We start from the raw sequence: 22325 nt of genomic DNA, 5'->3' as shown, positions 1-22325 counted from the left end.
CAGGGGATGCAGCAGTGAACATGAGACACAGGCTCTGACCTCAGGGAACGTGCATTCGAGAAGGGGAGCTTGTATTCTAATAGGGTGTACAGTGAACCTAGATTCGGGGCTACAGTGATATGCCATTTTTTCCCTTTTATTTTACTTTTTTTTTTTCTTATGATCTCTTTTATCAATGGCTGACCTCTTTTGTCTTTGCAATAACAGACATTTTATTTCTAATCCTGTGTGACGGTCAGGGCATAGGAACTGGCCTGAAGTGAAAGCTAATCCCTCTCGTAAATCTGTATTGCAGAGCTAGTTCTGTTCTCTGAGCAGTGTGGCTGGGGCGGCAATCGCCAAGGAATATCTTTGGAACATACATTTTTATTTCCAATTTCTCCATTAATTTCATTAAGTGGGACAGAAAAAAGGTTTTCAAATTGCATAGCAGTATTTAATGGAGAGGTTCTAGAAACACTGAGAGAATCCGACACTCAATATTTTGGTTCCTGGTCCTTTCTGAAGAGAAAGCCAATAAATAAATATTGCTGCCCTGCTCCTCTTGAGATAATTGAGAAATGAAAATGGCTACAGCTTCAGAATAACAATTACCAACCCCCCCCCCCCCCCGCCTCTGCCAGGAGCACAGACGCACAGCTGGACATGTTACTGTCTCCTGTGGAATGAGAAGGGGCTGGCTGGATGTGAGCTTCCTGTGTGTCAGTGGCATGAAGCCCTGAAACTCTCTCCATCACAGCAACATTCCCTGGGGCCGGAGCTGTGACTGGGAACACTGAAGAAATTAATCAAGATTTATTATGTCTGGAGGTGAGGAAGGCACTCCAGGAGTAGGTGCCAACATGCAGCTCAGACAGAACAACAGACCAGCTCAAAGTCAGTCAGGAATTAGTCTGAAAGATGGGACGACAACTGCCACAACATCCTCATCTCTGTGGTAACACCTCCTCAACATCGTTGGGTCTTCCCTGAGGCAGACAAGTCACTACTGCTGTGAATGCCATTTTTGTTTTGTTTTTTTGTTTGCTTTTGCTTTGAAAAAAATTTTTTTGGGGGCCTCCCAAGTCCAACTAGGCTTAAATGTTATTAGATGCATTTGAGTTCTCTGCAGCTCAGGGAGAATCCTTCAGTCTAACTCATTTCAAAAGTTAATAGGAAGAGTTAATGGATTCTGAAGGACAGCAGTAACGTGAACAAACATTTTCTCTGGGGACTGTAGAATCATGAGAAAGTACCAGAAGAGTAATACTCTACTTTCTGCCTCAAAGCCTGGTTTCTCAAAGATCTCTTTCCGAAAATGGCTGTTTGAGCCCCAGCTGCTGGACCAAGCTTGCCACGTGGTAGCATCGATGAGTCTACTTTTTCTCAGGAGGGCAGGAGGACGAGGTGCACAGAGCACCACAACACTGCAGGAGGTTCTGGGGAGATGAGGCAGCTGTCTCCAGCATGCTGTCCCAGAACCCCAGGAAGAGTTCGGTCCATCTATTCTTGGCCACTGAACATTTCAGGTTTGGGGTGGCTACTCTATCACTCCCAACCTGACCCCAATGGTCCAACAACAAGCCAGATGACTGGCTGCCAAGAGGTTTTCCAGCCTGGATGCTGTAATCTGGAGGTGATTCAGGAATCTGTTGGCTTCCTTAAACACTGCAACACTGCACATCACCCTCTTGCTCAGAACCTTCAGTAACTCCCCATTTCCCATCAATACCTACCTTTCCCGTTGGATTTCTCACCATAGTCACTCCCCACAAAAGCCCCATACTATTCTGTCCATTGTTCCTCAAGCACACCTTGTGCTTCTCTATTTCCATAACGCCTCCTGTGTCATTCTTTCAACTTAGAACACCTTCCCCACTCTCTTCCTGGAAGAAGTTTTCTCTTCTTTAAAGATCCAGTATAGATGCTTTCTCCCCATGACGCCTTTCTTTAGTACTCTCGATGGTTGGGAGCACTTCTCTGAACTCACAACACAGGGTCCATACAAACATGTTACTCTCCATTTCTACTCTTAGGGTGTAAGAATGTTTCATATAGAAATTTAATTTCTTAACATTTCCTAAGGTATGCTCCATGGAACTCTCGACTTTCAGGCTATTTCTGATCGGTAAAGTAAAAGTATGCTTTTCTTGGTCAAATGGTTTAAGAATTGCTCGGTTAGACAGGCTTCTTACTGAAGTATTTCTTAAGGTTTTTCATGTGTTTAATGTTCACTGCAAAACTCCAGAAGGATGACATAATATGTGGTATTTTTCAAGCTTACCTGCCCCTAGAATATGTTTTTTTAACAAGGAATATGTTGAAGATTTATCTTCTAAGGAACTCAACTCAGTTAGGGGAACATTGGCCTTAACAGACTGGGATTATCTTTGTATCATCACACTGTGTGGAAAAGCACTTTTACTATTTGCAAATAACTGGGTTGTGTCGGTGAGAAGTTTGGGGGTTCCGAGTCAAAAGTCACAGCCCCAGTGTTTCCTTGGGGCCCCATGGATCCTTTGGATTGCCACACTTCGCGTATCACTTTCTAACAAGCCAATCATTCAACAAAGGTTTCCCATGGTTCCCTTCTTCCCAGTTCTCCTTTCCCAATAGAAAAGTAGGGACTCTGACTTGGTCTTTGACTATGGTCAAGAGCAGACCTTCTAGGTTTCAAATATAATCTGCAAAACACTTGTAAGCTATAATTACTGACCTTACGTCTTTGAAAGGTAGGCAAGGATGGCAGCCCTGATTTTATAGATGGGACAACTAAGTTCCGGAGCAGGGAAGAGATGAGAAGTGGGCCATGCTGAAAAGTGGACTTGAAGACTCGGGGTGGTTCTCTGGGCTGCCAACCTAGGTCAGCAGCCATCCCAGGGGCTGGGCTCTTTTCTGAGTCCCTTGCCCTTCCCTGAGCCCATCTCCCTTCCCTTTGATTGCAGGAACCAATGATACCAATGTCCACACTTCCTGATGGAGTAAGCCCCAGGTATGAGCAGTGGGCCACAACCTGATTTGTAGCAGCTCAGTGGTGGTTTTCAGCATCCAGAAGAAGCAAAGTGATCGCGAAGGAATAATCTTGGCCTCTGTCCTGCCTGTCATTCTGAAGTGGCCTGTTCCTTCCTTCTCATCAGCCTGTTTGTAACCCATGTAACTGTCAGCCTGTTTTTGTCAGGGATATACTTCCTGAAGCCGCATATAACAAGTCCACAATGGAGGCTTTAGAAGACAAAACCGAATTAAGGCACTGCTAAAACTCAGAGGGAAGTCCTAAAGAGGGCTGTATAAATAAGGGAAGCTTAGCTTTTTCATTTTCAGAAGGGAGACAATTTTGCTTGTTCAGACACGAGATACAACTATTGAAGAGAGAAATGCATCTTAAAGGAGTTCAGGAATCTCGTGGCTAATTACAGGTAAATCTACTTGTGTATAATTGATGGATTTTCCTTGGTGTTATGTGGAAGTTCATAGTCAACGATACAAGGAAACACATTATTTTTACTCAAATGCAGTTTTTAAAGGGTCTTGTAAAGGATTCACAGGGAATGTGAATAAGCTTTCTGCAAAATATATCCCCTGGCAAATTCATCAGTTCATATAGACCTATATTTTTAAATATAGAAGTTACTTAGAGTGGGGGGTATCTCTACCTTTTAAACCTTGTGCCTTGTAAAGTATAGGAAACATAAAAGTTGTGTGAGAAATACTTACGGAATAAACAAATAAACCTTGAGAGCACATCAGCCCCAAAAAATCACACAGTAGAACGATCACCTGCATATTCTGATCAACCAATAAACATATTTTTTCCCCATTGACTTTCCTCTCTGTACAACACAAAGTCACTTTGTTCTTTTCTCCTCTTTTGTTTTCCTAAATGGTTGTGGACCATGTGGGCTCATCAACTTGATATGCCGTGGTAAGGATGTTGCATATGGAGAATGAGGAGCACAGCTATAAACACCCAGACCTGGGACATTACTGCCTCTGTCCCAGAAGCTGCCCTACCTGGTAGCAGGTGCCGAGCTCTTTCCCATTGGCCGAGAAGGACAACATGCCCATCGCCAGGTCCACAAGGCAGCCGATCTCCAGGTCCACATTACTTCGACCTGATCTTTGGGAATTGGCCACAATGTCCCCACCCCAGACCATGTAGCAGTTGCTGCGTTTCACACTAAGAGCCAAAGAGAGAAGAAAAGGCATAGATTCTGAACTGGGGCAGTTTGGAAGCTGACTCAGGAGTGAAATGCTCCAGAAACCTTATGAAGCTTTCCAATCAGCCCCAAATAATTTTTTCTTAAATGAATTCATTCAGCTTCAACCCAGCTTACCAAAGCATGAATCACTATTCAGTCTGGGGATGTGGCAATCTATAAGACTGCCTGCCTTCAAAGAGCCCAACTCAGATAACTGTTTCCTGGCTCAATTTTCCTTTCATCTTTGTGAAACAAGTAATAGGGATGTTGTTATTACTGCTTTGAAGATGGAAAATTGAGGCATAGAGAAGGTGACCTTAGGCAGACTCCCATAGTGATTTGGTATAAGAAGCAAGAAGAGAAGTCTGGGTTCAGAGTCCCAGACCAGTGTTCAGGGCAATAAGCCATAAGACAGTTGAAAAAATAAGGCCCATATTCCTCAAGATGGCAGGCCTAGGCCCAGGCAGACTTGCAAAGTAGGCAAAGTTTGCCTCTGATGCCTTCCCACCTCCCTGATCTATACTTTCCTTTCCAGTATCCTGAAATTCTGACCCCTGCTTTTTAGCTAACTTCCAACTTGGATGCTTCTCTCAGCTAGCTATTTACCAAACCCCAGAATGCAGAACTGGGTTATAGCATTTACATTTAAAAGCAAACCATTATAAGCCAAAAACCTTTTAAGGCTCCAAAGTCTGACTCCTTAACAGTAGGATTTCAAATCCTGAGCAGGCATTGGAGATGATGCATGGAACACAGAGGTGATTCCCAGAGTCCCTGACAATGGGCTGTGGGCAAGGGGAAGCCAATTTGGTCTCTGCCTAAGCCTGGTCCTGGTGTACACCATTGGAGGGCCGGGTTCCTTGAAGGAACATTATGTGATTTTTCTCAGGTGAAACAAGAGTGTGGCTCTATGCCCAATCTTAGAGAAGCTCTTTAAATCCTAAAGTCAGTGTGATTTGATTCCACTTGTTTCCTGCTGTGATCCTCAGCAGTTTGTGGAGGACAGGGCCCCTCCAGGGGCAGGGAGAGGGCATTCAGCACTGGGTGGTGGACAGATCCCAGAACAGACTCTGCCAACTCTGAAAGTTGCTTTCTCTCTCTGGACTAGGTTTTCCTTTGGGGATCAAAGGGTTTGATAAGGATTCTCTAAGGTTCTTTCTGGCTGCAGAAGTCTATCACTTAACCCCATGACTGAAAATCCCTTTGTAAGATACCTTTATCTCCTTTCTTCTCTGCTGCTCTGGGACACTATTTGGGCTGTTTTCTTAGAATGAATGGCCTCAGGCAGGGGCCAGTGCAAATTGCCTCTCTCAAAGAGTTATAACCATTGTGAAATTTTGATAAAGGTTAAACTGCAGCTGTGTTGTTGTTTTTTAGTGATTAAAGTACTAACTACATTTATGACTAATACAGAATTCAATTAATAACGCATTGAAACTGTGGGAGAGTGAAGTGGCATGCTTTAGTAATGTTTTAAAGGCTCAGATTAAAAATGCTCTAAAGCATCTGAAAATCTATCCCAGATTGATTACCATGCAGGACAAAGACCTAAGAATTACTGGGCACCAACTGTATACTGGGTCTTATTCTAGGATTAATTTTCATAATAAAGGCAGTCACTAAGGCTCAGATACCTATCAAGTATCCTATCCAGGGCTGCAGAACCAGCACGGGGGCAATAATTCCAACTGGCACAGACACTTCCAGCTGAAGGACAAGTTCCAGGTTTGTCAATTGCTTTTGCATAGTTTCCTTTCCAACCCAAATCAGACATTTACTCTGGGTCTCTTAACACAATGGGCATCCAGTAACAACAGAAAGAGCGACCAGTGTTTCAGTCCTGGCACTTTAGCCCAGGTACTGTTTTAAACATTTTTTATGTGGTACCTCATTTGCTCCTTGGCACCATTGGTGTTATTACCCTCGTTTTATAGACGAGAAGATTGAGGCCCCAGGAGGGCAACTGACTGACCCAAAGTCACACTTCCAGGAAGTACTGGAACCTTGTTCAACACCCAGGCAAGTTGCTTCCGGATCCCTCTCTTAATCACCTCCCCACACAAATCCATCCAGACATAGTGATTAGCACTGACCTCTGGCCACTAGTCTTTGATGGACCAGCAATATCTAAAAAGCACTGATTTCAAAACGTTCCTAACTTTGCAGGGAGGAAAGGGCAGCTTGAGAAACACATTACATCTCTCCACTCGTCTGTATAGGGGAAAGACTCCCTCATACCCCATGTAGGTGGAAATCATAGATGGAGATGCCAAGGCAGGGTCTTGGGGGTCACCTCTGAGGTACATCTGGCCAAAGATTCTTTCTCCGATGGCAGTACCAGTCAACCAGTGGGAGGGTGGGTGTGCCTGAAACACGTTGCCTAAGGACCCCTAATTTCTAATCACTGATAATTATTTATGAATTTGCTATGTCTCTTTCACGTTCTTTATGGTTGGAGCCATTAACAGCTCTTAGGATGAGGAGATCTAAGTTTGCCAGTTGCTGGGGGATTTTCTATTCTGAATCAACTGCTCTCAAACATGCAGGGGTTCTCTCTGTCTCTCCTTGATGTTGCAGAATTACGGTCTTACCCAGGCATCATAGAGAAAAGTCAGAAAGATGTCAGATTCTCTATCTAGATGTCCCATCCCTGGGTCATGCTTTACATACCTGATGAAATTACCCTCTATTTTCACTAATAACGTTCTTTCTCACTGATGTAGTATATCCCTTTTTTACTTAAGGATTTTAGCCTGTGCTTCATTTTCCCCATTTAAGAGAGGTTGGGATGTTTCCTTTTTTGGGGGGAGGGGACAGCCGGGAGAAAGAGTGCTGGGTGAGGGGGTGGGGAGCCTGACGGACAACGCTGTCTCCCTTGGGAGCCCCTTACCTTTCGTGGACGCGGCCTCTTTCATCCCCCAGGGTCACAGTCACCGTACAGTTTTTATTAAGGTCAAACTTCTCACTGTACAAATGATAGTCCGGCGTTACCCACCCAACCCAGACGCAGGAGGGGTCCTGGCCAGCAAAGATGCGGACGGCGAAGTAGCACTGCTGTGGATACAACACAGGCGAGAGAGCAGCCACCAGTCAGAGGCTGGACCCATTTTTCTTAAAAAGAAAAAAAAAAAAAAAAGGAAAAAAAAAAAGCACACACTATTCTAGAGCTGTAATAGTCACCCTAGACTTGAAGGGAAGACTGAAGAGAGAATTTGGCTCCCTAATTTTCCCCTTTTCTGTTTTGCTTCAGTACCTAAAGAAACAAGCACTTAATCTACCAGCCTTTGCCCTGAAAACCAGCTGATGAACTCAGTGGCACTAATTCCGAATGGTCAGTACAGAGTGCCAACTCTCTCCTGGGACCCAGGGCAAACACCGTCTACAGGGGGGTAAGCGGGCATAGTCCCTCCCCTCACAGGGAACAGTCGAGGAGCAGAGCCCTTCTGTTACATTTTCTACTTCTATAGGGAAGTCCAAGGTTTTTTGGAAATTCTTGAAAAAGGCCACAAAAGAAAATGCCCACATGGGAGTCACACGTTTTGTGAGGCCTCCATGGCAGTGTTGAGAAGGGTGGCCATTCTTGGCAGGCGTCGTAACAATTTGTCAGGTATATTAGAAATGCTGTTATAATAAAGTAGGTGAGTACGTCATCCTTTTCTCTATGAAACCGGGCAAATTTATTCTTAATGAGGTAAATCTTTTTTGTATCCTATCATATTTTCTTGCCTGGAAGAAAAAAGAGTAAGCCAGATAAATAGGGGCTTGAATCTTGGCACCTCCTGTTATTAATTTTGTGACCTCTCTATGCCGCAGAGTGAATAACATTGTCCATCTCATGGGGATCCATGGGAAAGTCACACAAAGTGTTTATCACAGTGCCCAGCACAAACTAAGTGTGTGTCACACTACAGCATCTTACTCCCAATGATGGTTAACCTATAAGCTCAGGATTGCAGGATAACATTATAAAAGGGACAACGTGCATTCCTTCCAAAGAAATGTTTTTCTAGGTGCTAAGGAAGGATAAGTGCAAGAAATTAAGAATTGCTGACTAATATCTAGCTATGGGAAAGGGGACCAGAAGCAGCTACCAACTTCTGGGCTGGCTTCCTGCTCCTTCTTTTCATTTAATTGCTTTCAACATTGTTCCTGGCACTTTAAGGAGAGGTGGGAGAACTGGCTCATAGAAGTTTACATAAAAGAGTAAACAAAAGGATTAAATTAATACCACAGCCCAACTGTTGTTAGTTTCTATCAGAAAGGCTGTGGCAGCTCCCTGGTGGCAAACGGGCAACAAGTACACAATGATGTCCAATTAGTAGGTCCAGGTAGAGCTTCTTTTTTGCACTGAATAATTCTGTTTCTTTCCCTCATTTGAGAAATGCCACAGACGTGTTTTGGAAGCATCAGGATGGATATTAAAAGACAGTGTAATTGGCAATTAAAGAGGATCTCCAGATAGATCTTTGTTGTAAGGGGCATATTTCCAGGCACAGCAGAGAATCAAATAATTAAAACCATAATTGAGCACATTTACTTACTGTTGTCGAATGAGAGAGGATTTCTTGCATCTGTTTCCTGTGAGAAAAATAACCCATGTTTTATTATTTGTTATTTAGCTGTATAGAGAATCCACAATTCTGAAGGGCAGTTGATCTACCTTTAATGATCATGGCAAGTGTAGAAAAACTGGATACTTTCTATACATGAGTGATCCCAACTAGTCTTGGGGCTTGCTCAGTGGTAAGCTGCTATCACAAGGCAGGGCTGTGACTTCCAACTCGTGTTCCTCAGCCCAGATGGTAGAGGGTGGGGGGGCGATTATAATAAGATAGGCAGGGATACTTATGAATGGATTATCCTGTTCCCTCAACCCACTGTGCTTGTTTAAAGAGCTTGATAGGTGGCAAAATTCTAAAGGAAACCTGGATAAAACAGCTCCAGACAATCAGACATACATCACTGATTAAAAGTAGAGGTCAAAGTAAAGAAAGACATTAAGGAATGTAATCCTTATCAAGAAGGAAGAAGCCACATTATTCATGATTCACATAGCTGCTGGGTTGGACACTGCACTTCATCATGCAGAAATGGTGGTATTTGCCTCCAGAAACTTGAACTTCACATGAAGGCAATGATAATTGCAGACTCTCAGGCACTCATATTCATTTTACTCCCAAAACATTGGAACTGTGGGTGGCAAACAGGGTGAGGACTCAGAGAGCTCAAGAAGAATAGAAATTTTCCACTGTTTCGCTTGCTTGGTCCCTTAATTATGCATCACAAACACACAGGCATATTTGTGTACATGCACACATGCACCCTCATTTATTTACTTGACTGAAAACAGAGAAAAAAAACCTATCCACCTGATGGATTTCTTGTGATGAGGTTTAAAAAAAAAAGCCAACTTTACAAAAGCCACAATGGCTCACCTTTTCTGGAAAGCATCACTGTCCAGACAGGGGCTGTGGCTGAAGGAAGAGTGGCACTCAACAGGCATGCTCAGGCGGCAGTAGATCATGCTGGCATTGCTGTTCTGTGTGCCAAACGTCTTGTGGGTCACCTTGAGGCATGGAGGGCTGTCCATGGTGCCATCAATCCTCACAACCTGGAAACACCACCGGTCCTTACCCTGACATACCTCAGGGCCTGACACTGACCCTGACCCTATCCCTCCTTCCCTCCTTGATATAATATATGGCAAAGTATTCTGCAAACTATAACAGTAAGATGTCACTAATGATAGTTAAAACTATCATTCTGTATTCTTATCATCATTGGGACCCTGTTCTACAGGAAATAACAGATATTCTTTTAGCTGGAGAAATTACAGATTTAAAAACATGCCCACTGAGTTTTCTGCAAGGCCATGAGTAGAGGAGGTGTGCCAGACTGGGGGATGGTATTTGGGTGATGCAGTGTGGTATCCACAAAGATTGACCTTTATAATTTCAAAGATTTTCCTTGTCCTTGGGCATGAGAACATCTGAGGGAAAGGGCGCCAGAAAGCCCAAAGCTCCAGAAGAGATCAGAGCTCTTGCAGAAGGAACCCTTTCCCAACCCAGCTCATTTTCCATCTCCATCACAAGTCCCAGCTCAAGCACCGAGGCTCCCAGAGTCTTCTTTAAACACTAAGGAAAGTCACAGCCCCAGGGCACACTACTGCAAAGAGGCTGGAAGAGGAAAGATCCGAACTGGATTTTTGGAGAGAGAGGGGGTGGGGGGAGGGAAGGGGAGGGAGGGAGAGAGAGACAGAGAGAGACACAGAGAGAGAGAGAGAGACAGAATGTGTGTGTGTGTGTTGGGGGGGGGTTAACTGACACAATAATTTTCTTATAGTCTAAGCATTTCCCTTATTCTCTAAAGAATAGTGCTAAACCTGGGGTCCATGAGTATTCTTAAATATTGTTTTGCATGGCTTATATATTTTTCCAAGTGGAAAGCCTCTAGATTCCATTAGCGTGTCAAACGGTTCAGGACCTCCAAAAGTTTGGGAGTCACCTTTCTAGAGTAATGAGCAGGGGGGATTAAGAGAAATAAAATCTCTACTCTTCAAGATCGTGGGGGGATGTAGGGGATTCTGAGTTGATGCTTGTTGAATTCAGACTGGAGCGTGAGTTAAGGCAAGTTATAGTCAGGTAGAAGCAAGCCCCTGAATCTACGCCAACTAAAACTACCAAGGAGCTGATTTGTCTGATTTTCCACTAGCCATTCCCTACCCCCATCCCTACCCCCGGGCCTTGAAATCACTATGGTTGACATGAGAAAAACAGAGGTAAGGAGATGTAGAGCCAGAAACCAAGTTAGGTTGCTTACAGTCTTTGGATCCTCTCAGATCCCACTACAAGGTGAGAGCGTCATAATTAACTACTATTCTTCAGCTTAAAATCCTGGAAATGGCACCAAAGAAATTTTACAGGGCCTCAAAGACATCATGCTATAAGCATGTAAGTATCCAGAACATACTACCTTAAGCATGGGTACTGAACTTTCTAAAGAAACAATATTTAAGGTCTCTGGATAATATGAATAATGCATTGTTACATACCAGTATAAAAAAGTCTGGAGAAAGTACAGTGTCTTTTTTCTCTGGGGCTCTATCTGCAAAATTATTGTACCTTGTAAGATGCAACAGAGCTACCCCAGTCAAGGTGCTGCAATGACAGCTCTGAGGGCCAGCAGGGAAGTGACTAGAAGGCAGCCAGAGCATGGACTTATTAAAGCAGCTGCCTGTTGACAGAGAATTGCAGGAGCTTAGTGCCCCGGCCCACCTGCCCTACCAGGGCCACCCATGATGTGTAAAGTTACCTCTATGTGTGGATGATCCTTTGGCACGTTGACAAACGTTGGGAGGCGCTTGCTGAACCACATCGCAACATCTCGGTTCATGTTGACGGCAAAAGGTTCAAAGCCCTCTTGGAGGCCACACATGGTATAATACTTGAAGGTACTGGCATCCATTCCAAGATTCATACGGCCCATCTGGGACAGCCCCAGAGAGCAGATGGGCACGAAGCCTGCAGGACAGTTAGAGAGAGCCCTGCTTCAGCCAGCAGGTACCAGCCCCAGGAAGCTGTGAGGAAGCTGAAACTTTGCTTCCTCAAGGGTTTGAGCCCCAAAGATAGGTCTTTCTTTCTGGCACACAAACTCAACAACAGGATGCTACATAGAAATTGGAGTCTATGGCTGCCCTTGGTATATAAAAAAGAGAAGTGGGCTTGTTCAAAAATACCCATCATCTAGGTAAGGTTATTCTTAAGATACAAATAAACATAAAATACAAAAATAAAGCCAATAAGAGAAAAAGTGAAATTCTTTATCTATACCTTTGTTAAAATTTATATTAGGCCTGGGAAATTTTAAATACCACCCAAAGCAAAACGAAACCACTAAAGAGTGACTTTGAGCAAATCACTTAATTTTTCTGGGCCTCAGCATCTTTACCAGTGAAGTGAGAAGATGGATTAAAAGAGTTCAATGGTCCTGCCAGTTTTGAGAGTACGATTCTAAGAAGTTTTTTAATGCCAGCATTAAGACTCCCGTCATTTATCAAATACAACTTATAAACTCCCATACTCCTAGCCTACTGTTCCCCTCCTTACTTAAGCAAAAAGGAGGGTTATAAGTAGGAGTGGTAGAAAACTCCCCTTCTCCCTCCTACAACTATAGTATCTCTGAGCTTGCGTCCATATCTTGATCACATTAAAAAATTATCATTCAGAAGAGACCAAAGCAGGAGTTCAAGTTGTTTGGCGTTGTTGTGTGTGAGCTATTTATAAATCATAATTGTGGACCGGCAAATAGGCAAAGCAGGAAAAGCACTAATTATCTTGCACTTGGGAGGATGTGGATGGCAGTGGCTGGAGGGCAACTGAGTCTGCAGAGAGCACTTGGAAAGGAAAGAAGTGCTCCTTGGCTGGTTGCTAAAGCAAGGGTGCAAGCTCACCACAAAGAAAACTGGCATCACTCCTAAAATAGGAGTGTTAATTTGAAAGGAAATTCAAAGGCCAATTTTGGGAGAACTGACATTCAACAGTGAGTGCTTTCCTTCATAGAGAGCAAGCCTAAAGTGTACCCTTCTTAGAGTGGGTATATTTATACGCTTTTATCTAATCCACAGAGGTTCTATTTAAATAATAAGCACCATAAGTAAGAAGAAAGTTCTTTGCAAGCTATGTTGGTTACTGTCATAAACTAAGAACAGAGATGCTTTTAATACCATTTCCAAATAAGAGCACGCTTTAATGCTATGCTGGCAGAATGAAAGTGATTGAACAAAGAGCCTTCCATCAGGGCCATAGAGGATGGACAGGAGACAGGTAGCCCTGCTCTCCAGGAAAGTAGATGGTATGGCTATGCTTCTGGCATTTTTGTGCTAGGGATTGTGATAGATGATATCACTTAAATTGTACAGATACAGATTTTTAAATAAATAATGAATGCATGGAAATCCAGGTATGGTATTGAATTAGGATTGCTTGTCAGCAAAATTTCGTGGGTCTCCATTGAGGGGCAGAGGGCTCATGAGAAGATGTGAAAGGAGAAAAAACTGTCTAGGTTCCAAAAAGCTTATAGAAATGGGAACAATGGGGAGGAATATTTGCATAAAGCCTTTTTTTTAATCCTAAAGAACTTGGGCTCCTTGACATTCCTAAACTATCAGCAGAGGGGACAGCACTTTCCTAAGGATGAAACTGAGCATTTAAGGAGCTAATGGACCTGACCAAGGCCATGTGAAGGGCTGGTGACAAAATGGGACCAGATCCCAGACCCTCTGACTCACAGACCAACTGCCAATCAATGTGCAAGAGAGGGCATAAATGTTAAAGAGGATGAGTGCCCCAGATTTAAACAGCAGTTAGGTCCCAGGGCAGAAGACTGCATTCATTATAGAATAAAGTGCTATCCCTGTGGGGACAGAAGCCCTCTCTACAGGGGAGAGCTAAACACAGCCAAGAAAAGGCATAGCAATGGAAGTCATAGATGTGGAAGCAACAGGAGATAAAGAGTGGCAGGACCCCTGGAGCTGGGTGGGCCTGGCTGGGCAGCTCACAAGGCAGAAGAAGAGAAGCTGAATCCAAGACTTGAATCAGAAGAGAAAACCCAGAAAAGGACAGAGAGGCAGATGAATCCTCCTGAGGGGACAGCACTTTTCCCCCAGGGAGGAAAACATCCCGGCAGTTCCCTCCACCTGACTAAGTGGCAGCAGATAATGATTTTTCCATTTCTAAAACTGCTTTATTTCAGGCATTAAAACTTGATGCAGATGAATGTACAACTATGTAATGGTACTGTAAACAATCGAAAGTACAATTTGTTTTGTATGACTGCGTGGTATGTGAATATATCTCAATAAAATGATGATTAAAAAAAAAAAAAAATAAAGGTCAGGAATCAAAAAAAAAAAAAAAAAAAACTTGATGCAACTTTATAACTCTGCATGACAGATAGATAAGAGGGAACAACGATAGCATGAAAAACCACAATAGCTGATAATTATTAAGGACTTGCTATGTGCTAGGCACTGGGTTTAGTGCTGTACATATTTACCTCACTAAAATGCCCATTTTACAGATGAGGACATCAAGGCTAAGCAAGGTGAGTAACTTGCTCAAGGTCTGTCACCTGGCAAGTGGCAGAGCCCATTCATGAACTGCCTGAGGCACAGCCCAGAGTGAGCACTGGGGGCAAAGGCCAGGAGGCCTGTCTTCTAATTCTTACCAACACTGACTTGCTTTGTGACTAACTCTTCCTTTACTTTTCGAATGACTTTCCCAAGTGTCATGTAGTTGACCAGTTTGCCTCCAGATAGGGCAAATAGAGACCCATGTCCACAAAGCAATCAGGCCCTTTGGAGGAAAAGGTCTACCTGTATCCAGTCAGCCACATGGCACTGGATAAAAGGATCCCTTCAGGAAAGCAGCAGACCATTACTGTCAGCGCTGGCTCTAGCAATCAAGGGTATCTGTACTTTTGCACACAACTCAACTGGTAGACTCAAATGAGATCAGAAAACTATGAAGAGAGAGAAATAAAGGGGGAAAGAAATGCCCTTCTCCCTACATGCAACCTAAGAGATGCAATTATGCTGACAGACATCTTTGAGGAGGTCTGAGAAAATCTGCAAATGTCATTGTTCTAAACCAAGATGTACATAAACAGTTTACGTGTCCAAGAAAGGGAATGGCAAGAACACATGCATTTAAATTTTGTCAAAGACCCCAGGTTCTGATGAGCTTCATATCCCAAAGTCTCACACTGGTTTTGTGATTAGGAAAAAGGACAGCAGGGATGTCATATTTTTGTAACTCAGGATCTTAGAAAGAAACCAGTTCTCTAGAATCAATCGATCAATAGGTCAAACAATGGATCTATTTTCAATCCATTTCAAAAACATGAACAAAGACATGAGAGAGAATCACTACCAGCACTGCAGATGGAAAAGCAGAGATCTTGAGAGAAGTGGTTGGATGATCACCCCAGATGATTTCTGGGGTGTTTCTGAGAGTCTCAGACCAGCAGTATGTTTTTACACATTAATCCTAATTTCCTGCTATGCCTCATAGAGGTTGACAACCTGAGGTAGTCACTAGCCTTGTGGAAAACACGGGAAACAAGAGGCCAAGCTCCCCAGCCATAGCCACTTCCTGAAGCATACCACCCTTGGTAGAGAGGCCCCTGGTACCAACGTCTTTGTGTACAGATGGCAGGGATGCTTTTTGCAAATAAGCATCATCTGTTGCCTGCTGAAAAACTGCTGGCAGAGTCAGGGGATCTGGTGAACCCTGACAGGCCAATGGGCGGGAACAGCCTGGGAGGCTGCTCCTGCAGACCCCAGACCTGGAGCAGGAGACAGGCTGTCCCTCAGAGGGGTGCCTGGCAGAGGGGCAGCATGTGAGGCCAGCAGCTGGCCTCTTCTAGATGCTGAATTCTGAGGTTTAGCAGGATTTTCAGGATTTCAACTTAGCTTCCAGATGCCTTTAGGTGACAATGTTGAGAGCTGTGATGATCCAGGCCAGGGACTAAGGTAGGGAACAACGATTAGAACAAATTCTAATGAGACAGATAAGAGTCTATCATCTAAGGTGCAGAGAGGATGGAGACAAGAATTTATAAATAACCCAGGGGAGAAATCCAGCCATGAATTGTAATGACTACTCCCATTTCTTTCCCCAAAAGGCTAAAAACTTCCCAATGCACAACAACTCCGACTGGGGTAATGGCCTGAATCAGGGCTGGCCAGCTAGCGACAAGATGAATAATACAATTACACAGGAGATTTTACTTTATGGGGGTGCTGCAAAGCATAAAATATTTTATTTTCAACAGATGCTTTTCCTAAGAGCTCAAAGCAAGAACCGTTGCCTCTTTCCACTTGAGGCAGAGAGTAGAGAAATATTATAGGGTTATTCTTGGCCTCTGAGCTATTGTTATCCAAGAATGGCATAGTGACTTCCTTTCAATTGCCCCTTTGCCAACTCCTAGACCCATCACAGAAATGAAAGAGATTTCCAATTACCTAGTCTGTTATTGAAGTGTGATACAACACTGAAGCATAATGTATGGACATATGACAGTACAATTCTATTCTAAAACAACTTCCTAACAGAACTTGTTACTTTGAAGGTCAACTTATGGTTACCTTAAAATATTCCTCTCTCCTTTAAAGCATTCCTCTGTTCAAACCCTTTACCAGTGCCATTTCTTAAAGAGTGAAGTCCAAGGGTGCTTGACCCAGAGGAGACAATTAAAGTTTCTTGAATGAAAGGGCTTAATCTTGGTATTCTCTTACCTACCTAAATAGCGTCATCTCCCATAAATTCCCTCCACAAATCTTCCTATCAAATAATTCCAGCATATTCTGAAGTTTCCAATTCCACACTATTAGTCCAGGAACATACCCTGACTGGAATCCCTTCTTCCTAGCCAGTGAACATACTGTGTTCTTTATTTGACATCCAGCTCATACCCCTTTCTTGTAGAATTTCCATTCTGTATTAGTTATTTGCCATTTATAACTTATTGGTTTGCATTATTAGTTACCTTTTCGTGTTTTCATCTTATTTATTTTTACAACTAGGAAATGAGCTCCTTAATACTGCTACTATTTGCACTTGTATATGCTTTTGACTACTGCTTCTCAAACTTTTAAGTACATGCAAATTAAATTACGGGGGGAGGGGGGAAGATCTTGTTAGAATGCAGTCTGATCCAGCACATCTGGCGTGGGGCCTGAGAATCTGCCTTTCTATCAAGTGGGCCACACTTGCAGTAGCAAGGCTTTAGAGTTTACAAAGTTCTCATAACTCTGCACAACATCCAAGATACTTATTTCCTCCTTATAGACTCAGCTTGTTGGAAGCAAGTCCACTGACTCCCTGTCCAGTACTCTTTCTCCCATATGCCAACAAACTTGTGGGCCTATGCAGTTATATAGACAGGAAAGCATAAACACAAATTTTTCCTTTGTGTAGCTAGAAGCACTGCTCTGATTGCAGTCTATTCATGGTCATTCATAAGTGTGAATGTGCTTGGATTTCACAGTTGCAAAATAATTGCAAAATAAATTATATTTCATTCAAGGGTACAGCTAAGTCACACTTTTGTGTTTCAGTGGTTCTGATCAAAGCATCAAGTTTAATTACACAAATATGGAGACTTACAATTCAAATCAGAATAAAAGGATAATTTCTTTAATCCACTGATTCTTCTTTTCTGCCAAGGACATTAGTCCACATATAATTAGTATTTCTTTTGTAATACTGGGAAACCCGGGGAACCTTAAAATGCTAAGGTGCAGGGCAGGGAATTAGAGGGGAACTTCTTGGTCAACCTATCTAGAAGTTCACTATTATGTGTCTTGATTCTTCATAAACCATAGTTAGAAAGCTAGTCTTCACCATTAGTTTCAAATATGCAAAGGGCAATTGCCATAAATAAGGAGCCCTCTCTGGATTTTCCTTCAACCTCATGGATTTGGGATGGAGGGAGGGTGGGAGATTTACCATTCTCAATCTCGTAGTCAGCGAAGGCGAGTTCAGAACCTTTGTTGGTGATCAGCAACTCCCCATTCAGTGTGAAGATCATCGAAGCATCATCCAGGTTAATCATACAACCAACCACATCTCCTGGCTGCCAAGTACGTCCAAAATACCCACTCCCTTGATGCCAGCGCTGGCCCTAGAAAACAAGATCCAAGGGCTTAGAGATATGAAAGTCCTAGAAACTCCCCTGCACCTGGAGAAATGACCACATAAGCAATTTATCCTAACTGGTAGTGGTACATGATGCCTATAGGGCACTCACTTCTCTAACAGTGATGCTTCACAGAGAGGACTGGCTTGTCTTACAGAGGAATGAAACTGAGACACACACGTCTCATCAGAAAAGGTGGCCCAAGTCTCCTGATTCCTAGCCTGTATGACAACAAGCAAGATTCCTTCTAGGAAAAACTGGTAGAATTTCTCAACATACTGGCTATATGGTGTTCTATGAGCCTCCTCTGGTGTGGAGACAATGGGCTCAGGTGCAAGAGCAGATACAGAGGTGACTATAAACGGGACTTGGCTGTGCAGTCCTCTCCTCCACCATAGTAAAATGATAGCCATGAGGAGGTGGTCATTCAGTGAACTAAATTAGATAGCTATGGTGGCCACTCACTTTTGAAACCAGAGATCCAGACACTCAGTACACTTCTAGCTTCCCGAGAGATGTCTGGAGAAGAAAAGACTCAGTCTGAGGACGTGTTGACACTATCCAGACTCACCCTGCTGCCTTCAAACACGAAGGCTTGGTCATCGGCGCCCAGCTCTACATCCGGCCGGCAGCCTGGCCTGGCCCAGCCGACCCGCATGTCTCCTCCGGTCACCACCTCAAACTCAAAGTACCACTTTCCAGAGCTCACTGCATAAGACCGTTCTACCCGGAAAAATCGGATCTTGTCTACACTGACTTTCTCCACAGCTGGGTCAGCTAATGCGAAAAGGAAGGGAAGTGAGGGTGCAGGAGGGAAAGAGAGAGCAGAGACCTTAAATAATTAGGTGGCATTCCTCAAAAGAGTAGAGCTTGACAGCAGCAAAGACTGACCACAGATTTCCCACCCTCCAATATAGCACATGCTCATAAATAGCAATCCTGATTGTCCTCATATCATAGTAATAACAATATACAAGCTACTATTCACTAAGTGATTACTTTGCAGATCCTTTAGAGATCATATTTCAGTTTTTCCTTATAATAACCCTCCCAGTAATAATGTCCCTCTTTAAAAGATGAGGAAACTGAGGCTCAGTGAGGTTTTAAATCATTCAAACAATGGTGTCAGATCCAATAAACTGAGGAGCAAGGATCTGAACCCAGGTCTGTCTTACTCCAAAGCCATCCCCTTATTCACTGTATAATATTGCCTCGGTGACCTACGAGACCTCCTGGATTATAGGATAATAGTGACCTATTCATCAGTTGTAAGTTGGTCATTTTAATCAAAGCTAGAATTTTATTTGAAAATCAAATTGCCTGATCCAAAAGTAAGATGATATTCACATGTTTGGAAAATAATAAATGTGCCCTGGTTTTATGGCAAAGTATTCCCAAAAGGCTCAGCTACTCTGGAGGATAACTCAATCCCTGTGGGATGGGTCACAGAGACACTCATCACCAAAACATCTGTCAATGGGACAGTGTTTTATTATCAAACATGGTCCCTGCCTTTTGTTTTTAATAAACCATTTAGTCTTTGAGTGCTCTTCAGCATTGGTACTATTTCATATAGTTCAAATTAGATCTATTTAAAGTTAGCATTTCCCCACAAGAGGACCTGTCTAGTAAACTGAAGACAAAATGAACAATCTCAATTCATTACCCAGTTCTTGGTCTGATGGCTCAATGTTATACCCATAACCAACAAACGTTCGAACGGCTTCACGAAGACTGTCCCTGTTTGACTTCTTGGTGCGCTCGTCCAGTAACACATATGGCACCAGACGGGGATTTCTTTTGTTCTTCAAATCCTATGTGATGCCAAGGAAAGTAAGTGCTGAGAAAACATTTTTTAACTTTACAAAGAGCTTGTTCCACTAACTTTACAAATAGCTTGTTCCTGGCTTCCAGGCTGGCTCATACTGGTCTATTAAGTTTTTCCCCAGGACTTGATATTTAGCGGTGTACATATTTGCTATTTCTCTTCAGGATCAAATGAGTATAAATGGAAAATTTTTACTACTGTTCAAATGTAGCATTAAAAAAAACACACACACATTTTAATAATGCCAGCCTGTGAATAAAATGAAGTGTCACAAAATTGGTTAGAGACCTCCATTTCTAAGGCAAGGCAGATAGGGATTTGCATCACGCAATTCCCCTATGGAAGAGCATGCCATGATTTAAATTGTTGCAGCCTCCTCACAACAGCCTCTTAACAGGTCTTCTAAGAAAACATCAGAAAGGGTGGCAGAGCATGGTGCAACCGTTTAATGGCAGTGGCACGCTGGTTTCTTAGGGAGACAAGGAAGACAATAACGACAACTGCAGTGATAGGTCACCATAAACTAATATGTATGATATGGTCCTTTAACCGCCACCCCACCTGCCATGGTCGCTTACAGTTTGCTTGGCTTCTAGGAATGTGTAAATTTAGAGGTTGAGATATGAACTAACAAACAGGGATGCCTACCCCTGAAATTCCCTGATACTAACCCCACCACTGGTGATTCAGAGATAAGGGAAGCATTCAAAGAAAGAAGTACACAAGATGGTCATGGGCCTAACTTTGGCCCTAAATTCTGCGTAATTCCTGGCTGTGCCCTGGCTTGCAGGATGCTTCTTGCTCAAGCCAAGAACTCTGCTCTGCAATTCTTGCCCTGGTGGACTGAAGTAAAGGGGTACAGTCTTCTTGGCAGGCAAGTTAGTTCACTCCTCTCCCAGGCTTGCTTCCCTTCCTTTTCACCCCCACTGGTAGACACTCAGGAGTATCCCAGAAATACTGCCAACCGGTGGTGCTGATTTGTGTGAGCTCTACTTTGGTTTTGGTGATTGGCATGAAAGCTCAACTCTCAAAGAGAGAATAAGATACGATGCAGGCAGTGGGCACAACGTGCAGGGTAACACATGTTACAAACGAATCAGACCAGCAAAGGTGAGGGTGAGCCTATCCACCTCTGCAAAACTGGAATGATGCCTGAAGTCAGTGTCTGTGTGACCATTACAAACTCTGTGCAGTCCCGTGTTTCTGTGAGGGTACTGAGGTGTGAGAGAGAGAGTACAAGGGCAACTTCCATCTTCCAATCTAATGCCCACCAGAGCAAAATAGCATTTTGATGGATGATCACATTTCCTAACTTTTCCAGCATGTCTGACCCAGCATTTCTCACCTGTTGAATGCCATAGGTCCATCCTTGTTTTATTCTGTCCTTTGCCCAAACATTATGTGCATTCTCTGCAAGCTTATCCACTAAAATTTCTTGAGGAGGTAACAGTTTCACATCAGACAAATCCAGAGGGGCTGGCTTATAGCCATTGGACATTATGTAGCTACAAGTAAATGGAAAAATATATATTTTGACAGACCTGTATGACTCCCTAGTTACAGATTTTATAACAATAGCACATGGTAAGAATGCTATAAATGAGGCTATCATTGCAGGTTCTGCCCTTCACCAGAATGGATAAATTAGCTCTATTTCAAGTCCACACATGAAATCCTTAATCTACCATCTCTCTTGACAACACGTTCCCCAGATTTCAAAGGAGACTGTTGGAGAATATGGGTGGGCAGTACAAATCCATCCTTATTTCCAAGAAAACTACTTACGTGTCAGACAAATGGTGGGCACACTTAGACCGCTGCAACTTTACCAGTAGCTCCTTTATCCCGCTTCAAAAGCCAAAAAAGTTATAACCAGATCGGCAAGGACAGGACCTTCTGCTGAATGGTTTTTTATAAATCAGCATAGAAGGATCACTCAGTCTTAGAAAGCTAAAGCTTTATTTTTTGGGTAAAAAAAAAAATCATGACATCAGAGCATTTGTGAGCTTGTGTCCAGTCCAGGCATCACAACCTCAAATGCCTGAAGATGTGCACGTTCAGGTACATGCATCATGTGAGTGGAGAAGATTGTGGAATGCTGCGGAATGATTCTCAGGAGAGCAGCAGATACTCAGCTGACCGGAGCTATGGGAAGTGTGTGCTCAGAGACATCCACAGTTAAGGGGTTGCTGACTGCCTGGATCACGGCCAGAACCTAAATGTGATGATTCTCAGACCAGGGCTCATTTTGCCAGGAACTTATGAGCAGCATGAGATGCAGGGTGTATGGTAGGTGTAAGAGACCACCCCTCATCCACCTCCTCAAGACTTAAAATCTCTGATATTGGGCAGATTCAACAGGGATTCCTGGGCCCCAGGCCAAGCAGCCTCCATCAGCAGTCTGCCCCTCCAGCAGCTGCCTCTCTGATGTGTCTCTCAGCACCCCAAATGGCATCTGAGAGTGGAACTTGGAAGCCTGGGAGTTTAACAGGGAAGAAGGAGTAGATAAAGCTGGCATGGCTTTAAGTTCCTAAGAAATTATTATACCTGTGTGTGAATGCATGTGCACCCAAGGTTGAAGCATGTGAGAGAGAGTGCCAGCAAGTGCCAGAGAGCAGTCT

At 43.3% G+C, this 22325-nt stretch overlaps 1 protein-coding gene across 28 annotated transcripts in view; it reads right to left on the bottom strand.

Annotated features, from left to right (window-relative positions):
* The window catches only part of RYR3 (ryanodine receptor 3), a 514330-nt gene that overhangs the window by 189325 nt on the left and 302680 nt on the right, over nucleotides 1–22325 (bottom strand). For 26 of the 28 annotated variants that reach the window (XR_005216490.1, XM_037834372.1, XM_037834393.1 and 23 more), the window contains 9 exons: nucleotides 21050–21209; nucleotides 19543–19690; nucleotides 18448–18653; nucleotides 17687–17861; nucleotides 11490–11698; nucleotides 9614–9789; nucleotides 8720–8756; nucleotides 7069–7232; nucleotides 3991–4156 (listed from right to left, as the gene is read on the bottom strand). Coding sequence is in view for 27 of the 28 variants with exons in the window: in XM_037834372.1 (XP_037690300.1) it covers nucleotides 3991–4156; nucleotides 7069–7232; nucleotides 8720–8756; nucleotides 9614–9789; nucleotides 11490–11698; nucleotides 17687–17861; nucleotides 18448–18653; nucleotides 19543–19690; nucleotides 21050–21209 (1441 nt within the window). In the remaining variant the exon portion in view is untranslated. The remainder of the gene's footprint in view (nucleotides 1–3990; nucleotides 4157–7068; nucleotides 7233–8719; nucleotides 8757–9613; nucleotides 9790–11489; nucleotides 11699–17686; nucleotides 17862–18447; nucleotides 18654–19542; nucleotides 19691–21049; nucleotides 21210–22325) is intronic. The other 2 variants (XM_037834376.1, XM_037834400.1) reach the window with 1 other exon arrangement.

The sequence above is a fragment of the Choloepus didactylus genome, chromosome 4 (genome assembly GCF_015220235.1).
Source record: "Choloepus didactylus isolate mChoDid1 chromosome 4, mChoDid1.pri, whole genome shotgun sequence".
Taxonomy (NCBI): domain Eukaryota; kingdom Metazoa; phylum Chordata; class Mammalia; order Pilosa; family Megalonychidae; genus Choloepus; species Choloepus didactylus.
The sequence above is the reverse complement of the archived record's forward strand: the minus strand, read 5'-3'. Positions and strand labels throughout refer to the sequence as shown.